General features: G+C 42.3%; 1 protein-coding gene and 1 long non-coding RNA gene across 2 annotated transcripts in view; both read right to left on the reverse strand.

Moving 5' to 3' along the window:
• Positions 1–12439, reverse strand: part of COL7A1 (collagen type VII alpha 1 chain) — a 135570-nt gene that overhangs the window by 55158 nt on the left and 67973 nt on the right. The window contains exons 55-65 of the mRNA XM_067464786.1: positions 8275–8310; positions 8145–8189; positions 7546–7617; positions 7415–7459; positions 5520–5615; positions 5370–5405; positions 4182–4262; positions 3499–3534; positions 2089–2160; positions 988–1032; positions 773–808 (exon numbers count right to left, since the gene is read on the reverse strand). Of these exons, the coding sequence (XP_067320887.1) occupies positions 773–808; positions 988–1032; positions 2089–2160; positions 3499–3534; positions 4182–4262; positions 5370–5405; positions 5520–5615; positions 7415–7459; positions 7546–7617; positions 8145–8189; positions 8275–8310 (600 nt within the window). The remainder of the gene's footprint in view (positions 1–772; positions 809–987; positions 1033–2088; positions 2161–3498; positions 3535–4181; positions 4263–5369; positions 5406–5519; positions 5616–7414; positions 7460–7545; positions 7618–8144; positions 8190–8274; positions 8311–12439) is intronic.
• LOC137096033 (uncharacterized) lies at positions 6169–6907 on the reverse strand. The gene is made up of 3 exons (XR_010909144.1): positions 6881–6907; positions 6751–6792; positions 6169–6289 (listed from the first exon to the last, which is right to left on the reverse strand). It is a non-coding gene; the product is annotated as an uncharacterized lncRNA (long non-coding RNA).

Below are 12439 nucleotides of genomic sequence, written 5' to 3' on the forward strand. Positions count from 1 at the left end.
AGGTCAATAGTAGTAAAGCTACAACCTCAAGCATTTTTCATCAGAAGTTAAATGTGAAAGTGGCATTCTTATCATGCTCCATTATCTGCTAAATAGTATATCTTTTAGAATCTGCTGTCTATGGGTTAAACTGAATGTGATGCTCATTGGACTGGGTAAGATCCTATGTCCCACTGGTGTTACAACAGCAATGAACAATAACTCTTGTACTTGGAACAGAAACTGTATTCTTTAACAGTCCACTGGATATGAAGTATAGAAGGCATCTATAATAGTTTGATTTTGTGTACGGAGAAAGAGACAGTTTTCTATGTGTCTTAACTTCTTTGTCTGGATTGTAGCAAATGTGCCAATGACTCATGCCACTGAGGCTCCTTCTGCATAGCTGAATAAAATCCCACAATATCTGATTTGAACTGGAATATATGGCAGTGTGTACTCAGAAAACCCAGCTCAAAGCAGATAGTGTGGGATTTTCTGTCTTGATATTCTGGGTTATATGGCTGTGTGGAGGGGCCCTGAGGTAACTATATATTCTATATACTAACAATAAACTTGTCCTCTGAGTGTGGATCTTTATGTACTAAAACTTGGCAGAACTCCAAGGTTTGCAATAACATGTTTAAAAATAAAATTAGCGGAAATAAACAAGTGCAGGTAGGAGACCCATAAGCTGGTAGGCTTAGCTTGAGGACTGACCCCATGTTCTGCTAGACTGCTGGAAGATTGTATAAAATACTTGAAATACTTGAAGAGCATGTAGGCCATTTACCTTCCTCCCGTCTTCACCAGGTGTTCCATCTTCACCCTGAAAAATAAAAGGGAACATTTCCTTATGTATCCTATGTTCTACTTACAAGCATAGTTCTAACTCCCTCAACTGCTATGAGATTCAAGGAATACACTCCCTTGCCCATGAGGCCTGAAACCTCAGTTCTCCAGCAGGGATCATGGGGAGGGGGTGGCAGAATGTAACCCATCACTCACATTCTTCCCATTCAGGCCTGGTTTGCCATCATCGCCAGCCTTTCCCTAGAAAAGACATTAACCACAGACATTAGCCATAGAAAAGAATCTTTCCTGTGAAGAGAAAATAGCAAGATTCATAGAGGCTGCACAAGTATAGTTACAGTTGAATCTCGCTTATCCAACCTTCACTCATCCAACGTTCTGCATTAGCCAACACTGTCTGCCTCCCTCCTGGATCCATAGCTGTTTCAATACATTGCGATGTTTTGGTAATTAATTTGTAAAATCATAACATAATTTGACATTTAATAGGCTTTTCCTTGATCCCTTCTTATTATCCAATATTTTTGCTTATCCAACGTTCTGCCGGCCCATTTACATTGGATAAGCAAAACTCTACTGTACCAGAGAACACGCTTAGCTCCATGTGGAGTAGCACATGTGCTAGACATGTTCTCACAAAATACTTCTTTCTTCCTTAGCTTCCATCTGGATTTATTTATTTTGGATAATGACATAAGATAAAGAACTTTTCATCTGACAGATTATTTGGTTTTCTTGTGCCTAGTTTCTTTGGTCATCTCTAACCCAAGTGGCCACAGAATTGCATTTACACCTGTGACTTACAGTGTAAATCTGTGAGTTAGTTCAACACTGGTTGTGTTCTAACATAGTAACAATCTATGCCAGATACACCAAAACATAGTAGCTATTCATTGTGATTGTGCCACTTAACAACAGCAGTCTAACATTAAATGTTGCAGAAGGCTGAGATCTCTAACAATGGCAACACAATATGAGCCATGCCTACTATCACAGAAAGCTATGCACCCCAGTCTTCTGCCTCTTTGGAGTACCAGCAGCAAAGCAGAAGGCCCGCCTTAAATACACCAACTACCAATGATCTTTGCAAACAATAAGGCTGTTTCTCAATAACGTTCATGCCAATGCACTGTTCCTACTCGTATTAATAAAACATAATTTGAATATTCCAGGTAAGACATAAAACAGAATCATATTTGTAGTGAAAGTCTATATGTGAAAAATAAAATTGACAAAAGCTATTGCTCCACATTATGATACAGGAAGATATCCAGTGACTTTAACCGCATGACTCACAGGTAGACCTGGTGGTCCTGGTGGGCCAACTGCTCCAGGAGGACCCTGCTCACCACGTAGACCTGGGAGACCCTGTAAGAAGACAAAAATCAGTGTGAAGAAGACCCTGAAGAAGTATAGCAGAAGAGAATGTCATAATTGTTATTTACTGTAAAAATTATTATTTTACATGAAAGATAGAGATATCTCAGATTGTGCTGTCTTCTGCCACTATCCAGGCTAGATAGGACCATAGGAAAGGAAGAGTTGGATTGTATGCGTAATCCCCAGCTCCTCTGCCTGTTCTTATGTACAGCAAACCAGAAGGAGGCAAGTAGTGGCACTTTAGGAATAGAGGAACCTCTTAAAGCACTCAAACACTCTGCAGAGGCAAACTTGTTCAATTTATAATGCCTGGGGAACGCAGAAAGATTTCACTTGACCGCTACCCAGCAGAGAGCATTAGTCAAGAAGGCCACAGATATGGTTGTAGATCTGGTAGAAGGAACAGTAACATGGGATGGCTTAGGCAGCCCCAAGGACTCATATGGCATGAAAATGGATAGCTCTTATCCCTCAAGCTAAGCTGGTAGGCTTGTTCTTTTTTTTATTTCAAAGGGAGGATGGATATGATGGAAATGAATAAGGTTTCATGAGTCCTGGAAGTACTGAGTCTATGGCATGTATAAATCCTTTTCAGAAGTGTGGAAAGGATGTGAACAGAAAAAATGTAAAAGAAATAATTTGAGAGCAGTAGAAAATAGTGTGAATCTTATGAAGGAAATCTCAGATCAAGGTCAAGATCATTGAGCCCTGCTCCAAAGGGGCCTGGATGAATGGAGAATACTGCTATTCTGGCACTCATTGGAAGAGATGATTGCGCCAAGAACAAAAGCTATCACCAAACATATTTTTGACATCTCCACTCCATACCTACCAATGTCAAAAGTATGTTTGGTAATAGCTTACAATGAATGGTAGCAATGGGAGGTATAGAAGTAAGAGTGTTTTCTTGGTGTGTGAGAGAAAATTGGACTGCCAGATTAAAGAAAAGAACAGGTAAGGTGAAATTTGGCATTTGAATGCATTATTCTCAAAGCCCATTTGTAATGTTAGTATAGAAAGTAAATGTCATGGAAAATGGCATGAGAAAGATGAATGGATAATTTGGCTTCTGGTAGACTTTCTAGAGAAATCAACTCAAAGAAGAGAGAGGGAGATCAACTCCATCTTATCCAGACTTTTCAACAGTTAACATAAAACTTTCAAATCATTACCAGAAATTTATTTAATGACACCCAGAAGTAGCTCAAACAATAAAGAATGTGCCAGTGCAACACTGCAAAATGTTAATTTTCAAGCAGAGCTTGACTCCTAAAACAGCATTGGAGGGGGAGGAATAACTTCATATTGGAGGGCTGCCATACTTACATCTCGGCCAGGGTCACCCTGCTTTCCTTGGTCACCCTAAGAAAAGAGAAGAATATATATAACTGATCAGAAATGAGACATTGCCCCATTCTCATGCCTGCAGCCTCCAATTACATGTTTGTAAGCATTGTGCCTCTTAGGGCAGCACAAGTTAATTATTTTGAGAGACACGAAGACTCACACAATAAAATACTGCACAAAACCATAATAAAAGAAATTTGAACTCTCAAGAGGAAGGCATCATAAGTGTTCAGATCTTGTGTTTAGAGTCAGGTGTTCACACGGATGAATACAGAGTGAGTTGCACTTATGTCTAGAAATCCAGCCTGTCTCATCCATCAGTGTCTTAAACAGATATAAGAACTATGCAGTTTACAATTGTAGCAAGGTGACTTCAAGCAACATTTGCTAAAGAACACCCCAACTGCTGTGATAACAAATGAAATGAACTTTTTGGTATACTAGTATGTTTGCTTTGAATGCTCATGAAACTAGGGAACAAGAAATGCTTCCAGCTTGGAGAAGATTGGAGCACTTTTAGTGCCCAGTGCAGTTGCTCAGTTGTTCCGTGTAGTATTTTGGCAGAAGCTCACAAGAATAATTGACTGGGTGTAAAAATAAAGTGGCAGTGTTTTAGCAAAAATTTGTCATTATGGTCATACACTGTTATCCTTCATTCTTACCCTTTGGCCTGCAGGACCCGTTTGCCCAGGCTTGCCATCTAGCCCATTCCGTCCATCTAAACCTGGAGGGCCTCGGTCACCCTAAAGGAGAATTAGAAAGTAAAGAAGAGAGGACTTTCTGTTCTGCACCTTTGGGAGATGTCAAATAAAAAGTATGAAAGATCTAGACAACATTTGAAAACAAAAACTATCCAATATTTTGCAACAAAATAATCGAAAGTCTTGAGACAAGAACTATAATGAAAAACTAAAAAGATCACTTCAGAAGCATTTTGGAATCTTTAGCCTCTCCAAATGCTCCCATCCTTCCTTACACCCCCCTTTTTGTGAATCACTGTTTAAATACTCATTGCTCATGCCCATTCAGTTGATTCCTCCTTTAAATCCTCTTTGCTCAACTTACTTTTTCAAAAATCTCGCTGGTTATTTTCAAATGTTCCTATCCCACACTCCATCCCTTCTTGCTTGAATCCCTGCTCTTAATCCTGATGGCTCAATGTGATTAAATAGATCCTTGTTGTAAATACTCCTTGCTGGTATACCCTTCAGCAGAAATGTTAGTCCCTCAAACACTCCCACCCCTCCTTCCTGCAAAGATAAGTCAATTAAAAAAACATTTAAAGTCCCAAATGCCTGAGTACTCCTTTTGCACCACCCAGTTGCTCACGTTATCTAGAGGGCATATAGGACATTTTTTCTCCTTGAAAAAAATGCCTAACTCACTTTGCCTAATCCTGAGTTCAGCACTTGAAAGTATTGGACTTTCAGAGTTTTTAACATGGGGGAATGAGCAAGCACCTTAATATTCTCTTACAATATTTCATTACAATAGACATACAGTTGCCCCTCCTCATGTGTGGTTTTGGCTTTCACAGTGTATGCAAATTGTCAGAGATCTAACATTATATTAGCAATTTCATCATATTCTTTCAAGCTAATGTTTCTTACACAGACCTCCATCCCACACCCATCCCCTGTCTAAAGTAACATGCATGTCCCTGCGGGAGTTTACATTTTTCAAAATATATACCACAATTTTACATTAGGTAACAAACCGTGCATTTATACAGGAAAATCATAAAGGCAACTTGATATACACAATCAGTATATTTCCATAGTTCTTTCCACGACACTGTCCTTTCTTTCCTCACATTTTCTGACATATGACTTTAAGTGAAAGCTTCTTACCTTCTCTCCTACTGGGCCTCGATCTCCAGTGTCACCCTGTAAAATGAAGTACATGTCTTATTCAAAAATGTCTTATTAGAAGTGAGCGGTGTGTTTTTAAGAACCACTGGGGAAGTGAGATATATTGTTGATGGACGGGAAAAGACTTACACGAACTCCAGGGAGACCTCTGGAGCCTTCAATTCCCTGCAAGAATGGACAAAAAGAGGTCTCTTTAATATGTGGTGAGAAAAAAATACTGCACCCCTGTTTCCTATGCAGACAGTCCTACATCATGTCAAGGCTATCTGAACTCATTGTTTTATGCCTTATACACTCACCTTTCCTCATTATGCCTCTTTTCCATCTCCCCTCAATTTACCCCATAATCAAACCTTGCCTGTACTCACTATTTACTAGTAAATTTCTTAATCAAAGAGCATAAACCACTGCTATGCACCATTCATTTGAAAGAATCAGAATGATAGTGGTTGTGGTGATTTAACTGTCTGCCTTTCTATCTAGATGTTATCCTTTATGATTTAATGAATTTGTTGAATGTTTTCATGATTGTGATGGCACCAAATGGTGCTTGCTGTGAGGCCACCCTGAGTCCCCCCTCAAGGGTGAGAAGGGTGGGGTTCAAGTGTATGAAATAAATAAATAAATAAATAATTTAAAATGAAACCATATCAAACTCATTCTAAACTCCAGCATCTGCTTGCTGTCTTACCACATCCAAAACATTTCTTCTCTAAGCTCTACTTGTGTCCATTAGCCCACATTTCATTCGATATATATCCCTTTACTTTAAAATGCCTTGTTGGACCTATTAAGATGCCCTCCAGAAAAGAACTTACCCGTTCTCCTGTCAGTCCAGGTAAACCAGCCTCTCCTTTCACACCTTTCATCCCATCCTCTCCAGGGTCTCCTACCTCCCCCTGAAATAGAAACAGTCATGCAGTGATACTACAGTAATGATCACTAACATGGACAGTGTTGAAACAGGATTAATCAAATTCATGGAGGATAAAACTATTGGTAATTACTAGTGATGATGGCAATATATTACCCCCAATACCAAAGGCAGGAAGACTGTACAGGTGCCAATGGAGGACTTCTTCTCATTATAAAGAGAAGAGGAGGAACTTTCTTTAGGAAGACAGCATGGGAGGAACGAGTTGAATTCCTCCTCTATGATTACACCTACTATGATGCTGATAATGGTATTTGCATTTTAAAATATCCACTCTATATATTATGTACAAAGAAATACTGACTGCCACATCTAATTTGACCCTGAAAAGCCTTATTTTTGTAGGGCATGCTATTTTTCCAGTCTTTCAAAGAGGACACAATCCAACGATCACTACATGATACTGGGATCTCAACGCAGGATTACCTTCTCGCCTTTTTGCCCTCCTCCTACAGCTCCCACACCAACCTGAAGAGCAGAAAAGGAGAGTACCACGTCAGGCTCTTGCTATTGTGAAATCAAAACAAAACATAGGAGAGAAAAACACATAACTTACTCCCTGGCCTGGAGGTCCTGGTAGTCCCTGCAGGGAAGAAGTGAGAGAGAATAGTACGGATTAAAACACTAGCTGGGGACTCTGTAGTACTTGGGATATAGCTAAGCAAGAGCAAAGGACTATAATACATGTTTTTCTGCAAGAAGAAGTGTTCCTGATGAACGCTGTATATGTGTGCGCTTTCAAACATATCCACCAGGAACTGTGTTGGCTCTAGGTCTCCTTTAGAGCATTTTGCAGAAGATGAAAGCCAAGACACAGACATGTCCACCTAGATTAATCTTTTCGATTTGATTTATAACATCTATAACATCTATACCCTGCCTTTTAAAATGGCAGAACAGAGAAGTCTCAAATTATGTTGACCGAACTCAGAGCTGCCAGGTTGCTGCACAAGGGGTCTTCAGACCACTACATTTTCCTAGAGTCTGGATGTCAACTCCAGAAGCAACACAAATAGTATTTAACATCCCTTTACCATAATTAGCATACTAGTGTAATGTGCATAACAGTAAGACTGGAATGGCTACTTACAGGTTCTCCTCGATCTCCTTTTGGGCCTGTTGCTCCAGGACTGCCCTGTAAGAAGGGGAAACAACATGGTAAAGACAGGGCTAGATAACAAGGAATGGCAACAGAGTCTGAGGAGCAAAATGTAATCTTACATTTCTCCCATCTTCACCTGGGTCTCCTTGGTCGCCCTTCTCACCAAGGGGCCCTCGGTTCCCTGGTAGACCCTGAAATATGAAAGACAAAACAGAAAGTAAATATGCAATCAAGTCAAATTCAAGGGGGGAGGGGAAAGCTAGGAGCAAAGTCTTATGGGAATGCTAAGGAAAAACTGGATGCAATCAGTTCAAAGTAGCAACATAACAACAAAGGCTCAAACCCCAGAGAATTGCAAAATGTAATGCTGATAGTCATTCAAACTAATAGTTACCAGATTTGCCCAAGGATACAGATCATCTGTATATCAAAATATTTCAAATTATAAATTCCATTCCCAGTAAGCAATACCAGTCAATGGCTGAGGCAAATGACCATTCAGGTTGGGACCAGACAAGTGGTGGGAAGAAAGAAACAATATGCATCTCCAAAGCCTTCATCCAGACCAGTGAGTTTTTATAGGAGTGGATTACAAAATCCAGCACTGTAAAACATGCTAACCACATGACCATATTTCCACTCATATGGAACATAATTATTTCCAGTCATTCCTATTCTTTGTGAATCACAACATAGGTGTTGCCTCCATTGCACTTACCCGTAGTCCCCTCTCTCCTGGTTTGCCAATTGGACCTGGTTCTCCCTTGAGGAAGTAAGAGAAAGAGTGCAGTGAGAGAATGCTCCAGCAGACCAGCATTCGTAACAAGCAAACAGAGACTGTTACTTACTGGAGTCCCTTCATCTCCCTTGTCACCTCTTTCCCCCTAGAAGGAAGAATTCACAGGAGAAATAAATTTATTTATTTGGTGCATTTGTTAACCGCCATTCTCAGCCCTTTAGGGCGACTCATGGCGGTGTACAACATACATAAAAAGCAATTAACAAAAGGCAATTACAGAACAATATATTAACAATACAACAATTATAAAGTTACACTAAATAATCCGCTTCGTCTCATAGTGGAATCATAACCAATCTCATATTCCTTGTTCCATTCCAATCATCTTTACCACATTGTTATAGCACTTAATTAAATGCCTTCTCGAACAGCCATGTCTTAAGGCTTTTTCGGAAGGACATGAGGGAGGGCACCTGTCTGATGTCTGCAGGGAGAGTGTTCCACAGCCGGGGGGCCACCACCGAGAAGGCCCTCTCTCTCGTCCCCGCCAGACGTGCCTGAGAGGCAGGCGGGATCGAGAGAAGGGCCTCCCCAGACGATCTCAAGGTCCTCGTGGGCTCATAGGCCAAGATGCGGTTCGAAAGGTATTTTGGGCCGGAGCCGTTTAGGGCTTTGTAGGCCAAAACCAGCACCTTAAATTGGGCCCGGTAGCAGATCGGCAGCCAGTGGAGCTGGGACAACAAGGGCGTTGTGTGCTCCCTGCATCCTGCTCCAGTTAGTAACATGGCTGCCGCACGCTGAACCAGCTGAAGCTTCCGGGCCGTCTTCAAGGGCAGCCCCACGTAGAGAGCGTTGCAGTAGTCAAGGCGGGATGTGACAAGAGCGTGTACCACCGTGGCCAAGTCAGACTTCCCGAGATACGGGCGCAGCTGGCGCACGAGCCTGAGCTGTGCAAATGCTCCCCTGGTCACCGCTGAAACCTGGGGGTCCAGGCTCAATGATGAGTCCAGGGTCACACCCAAGCTGCGAACCTGCGCCTTCAAGGGGAGTGCGACCCCGTCCAGCACAGGCTGTAACCCTATACCCCGTTCGGCCTTGCGACTGATCAGGAGTACCTCTGTCTTGTCTGGATTTAATTTCAGTTTGTTCGCCCTCATCCAGACCGTTACAGCGGCCAGGCACCGGTTCAGGACCTCGACAGCCTCCTTAGTAGCAGGTGGAAAGGAGTGACAGAGTTGGACATCATCTGCGTACAGATGACACCGCACCCCGAAACTCCGGATGATCTCACCCAGCGGCTTCATGTAGATATTAAACAGCATGGGGGACAGTATAGAACCCTGTGGAACCCCACAAGTCAAAGGTTGTGGTGTAGAACAGGAGTCCCCCCAATACCACCTTCTGGGTGCGGCCCTCCAGGAATGACTGGAGCCACTGCAAGGCAGTGCCCCCAAGGCCCATTTCCGCAAGGCGCCCCAGAAGGATACCGTGGTCGACGGTATCGAAGGCCGCTGAGAGGTCCAGGAGCACCAACAGGGACACACTCCCCCTGTCTAGCTCCCGGCGCAGATCATCCACTAAGGCGACCAAGACCGTCTCGGTACCATGTCCCGGTCTGAAACCAGACTGTGCCGAATCCAGATAATCCGTGTCTCTCAAGAATACCTGGAGTTGTGAGGCCACCACGCTTTCCATGACTTTGCCCAAAAAGGGGAGATTGGAAACAGGCCGAAAGTTGTCCAAATTAGTGGGGTCTAGTGATGGTTTCTTCAACAGCGGCTTTATAATAGCCTGTTTTAGGCTCGCTGGAATCTTGCCTTCCCGAAGGGAGGCATTAACCACCACTGTTACCCACTCAGCCAATCCCCCTCTGGCCTCCCTCAGAAGCCAGGATGGGCAGGGGTCTAGGATGGACGTGGTGGGCCTCATTCCTCCAAGTATCTTGTCCACATCTTCGGGTTTCACAAACTGAAAAGAATCCATCAAAATAGGACAAGCAGGTGCTCTTGTTACATCCCCAGAGACTGCATTTAACACGGCGTCCAGCCCAGAACGGATCAAGGCGACTTTGTCTGCAAAGAACCGAGCAAATGCTTCACAGCGCGTGACCGAATTGTCAGGGCTCCCGCCAGAGGTGGCGGGAGTTAAAAGACCTCTGACAATCCGAAACAACTCCGCCGGACGGTTCTTTGCAGACGCAATAGTGGCCGCAAAGAAAGTTTTCTTTGCGGCCTTTATTGCCGCGGCATATGCCCTAAGAAAGGACACAAACCGTGCTCGATTTGACTCGTTCGGATCAGAACGCCACACGCTCTCTAGTTCCCTCTTCCTTCGCTTCATCACTGCCAGCTCCTCAGTAAACCAAGGAGCTGGTTTAGCTCGGCTACTTGAGAGGGGACGCTCCGGAGCGATCATGTCAATTGCCCTGGCATCTCCCCATTCCAGAGAGCGACCAAGGCCTCGACATGGTCACCTACCGAGGTGGCGGGAAACTCTCCAAGAGCCCTCAGGAATCCATTCGGATCCATCAGCCTCCTGGGGCGGACCATCTTAATGGGTCCTCCACCTTTGCAGAGGTTAGGGGGCGCAGTGAGCCTAAATCTGATCAGGAAGTGGTCGGTCCATGGCAACGGAGAGATGGACAACTCCTCCACACCGCCACCCCGTTCCCATCCCTGGCAGAAAACCATGCTTCCATCATTGCTGTTATCACTTCAACAAAACACTTTCAACAGGCCCCATATTTCAACTCTCAGAACCCCAAATTAATATTCTTGTTAGATAATGTGATGTCTTTACTCTGTGCAGCCGAAGGCATTGATATTTCAAAGGCACTGTGCATGCTGCAAACACATCTCTGCCATCTTGTTTGAAAGAATTAATTGGAAGGCAACTTGGAGTGCTTGAGGAATCCATTATAACTTTTCATTGATAATGATGATAACGATGAAATACTGGTTTTATTTCATGCCATGCACTTTAGATCCAATAATCTAAAATACAGTTTTGTCTCATTGTAACTACCCTATTTACTTGAGTCTAATGCACCATCAAATCTAATGCACACTTCAATTTTCAAAACTCTGAAACTCAAAAAAGTATATAACCATATTACACAAATCTAATGTGCACCCTAATTTTGGGAAGGAAAAAAAGGTGAGCATTACAATCAAGTAAATATGATATTTAATTCTCTGTGTAAAAGACAGGATAGAAAAAGTGTTTTGCTCAGCAAGGAAACAAAGAAAAGTGTTTTGTTAAACATAAGAGCTGTTGGAGCTCAGCCTGTGATTGTTTTTAAGGATCAGGGTGCTTTGGATGTGGGGAATGATGACAATGAGGTTCATGAAGGTAATGGTGTTTCCAATGATATTGATGCAGAGAATGACCAGGCCCAACCAGCAAAGCAAATGGTTAGGGGAAGTACAACCACAATTGGAGCCTGTTTTCCATAACACAAAGCAACAAAATCAAACTTTTTGTAATCATCAGAAATGAGAGTATTACAATTTTAATCAATACAGCGAACTACACATTACAGCGAACTACTGTAAAGTCAGCACATTTCACATCATATCTGTGTAACACAAGCCAACAAGTATTTTTCATCAGATATAATTTTAAGTCATTCTTATAGAGTTTTTGTGTGCTGAATTCAGATCTGTTTATGTTTTCAATATCACGTGCAATTTTTGTGATGAGGCTAATTGAATAATTAATACATTTACCCATTGATATCAGTTATATTCTATTGATATCAGTGTGTAAATGCATTAATTATTTGATTAGCCTCATTGCAAAAACTATATGTGATAAGAAAAAAAATAAACCCAGATCTGAATTCAGCACAAAAAACTCTGTAAGAATGACCTAAAATTATATTTGATGAAAAATACTTGTTGGCTTATGTAATTAGTGCAACTTATGGTAACTGATCTGAATGTTGTAAATTTATCAAGGACATTGGTTCCAACATATGGGGCCAAAAGACCACCTTAATTAGCATTTGATGGCTTGGCACTGCCTGGGGGAAACTTTTGTTGAGTGATGAAACATTCACACCTAACTCCAGCAGACAAGAGTCCTTTGTCCCACCCTGGTCATTCCACAGATATATAAACCCATTTTCCTACTTCCAACAGACCTCACTACCTCTGAGGATGCTTGCCATAGATGCAGGCGAAACATCAGGAGAAAATGCCTCTAGAACATGGCCATATAACCCGGAAAAACCTACAACAATCCAGTGATTCCGGCCATAAAAGCCTTTGACA

This window comes from Anolis sagrei, chromosome 2, assembly GCF_037176765.1.
Source record: "Anolis sagrei isolate rAnoSag1 chromosome 2, rAnoSag1.mat, whole genome shotgun sequence".
Lineage (NCBI taxonomy): Eukaryota > Metazoa > Chordata > Lepidosauria > Squamata > Dactyloidae > Anolis > Anolis sagrei.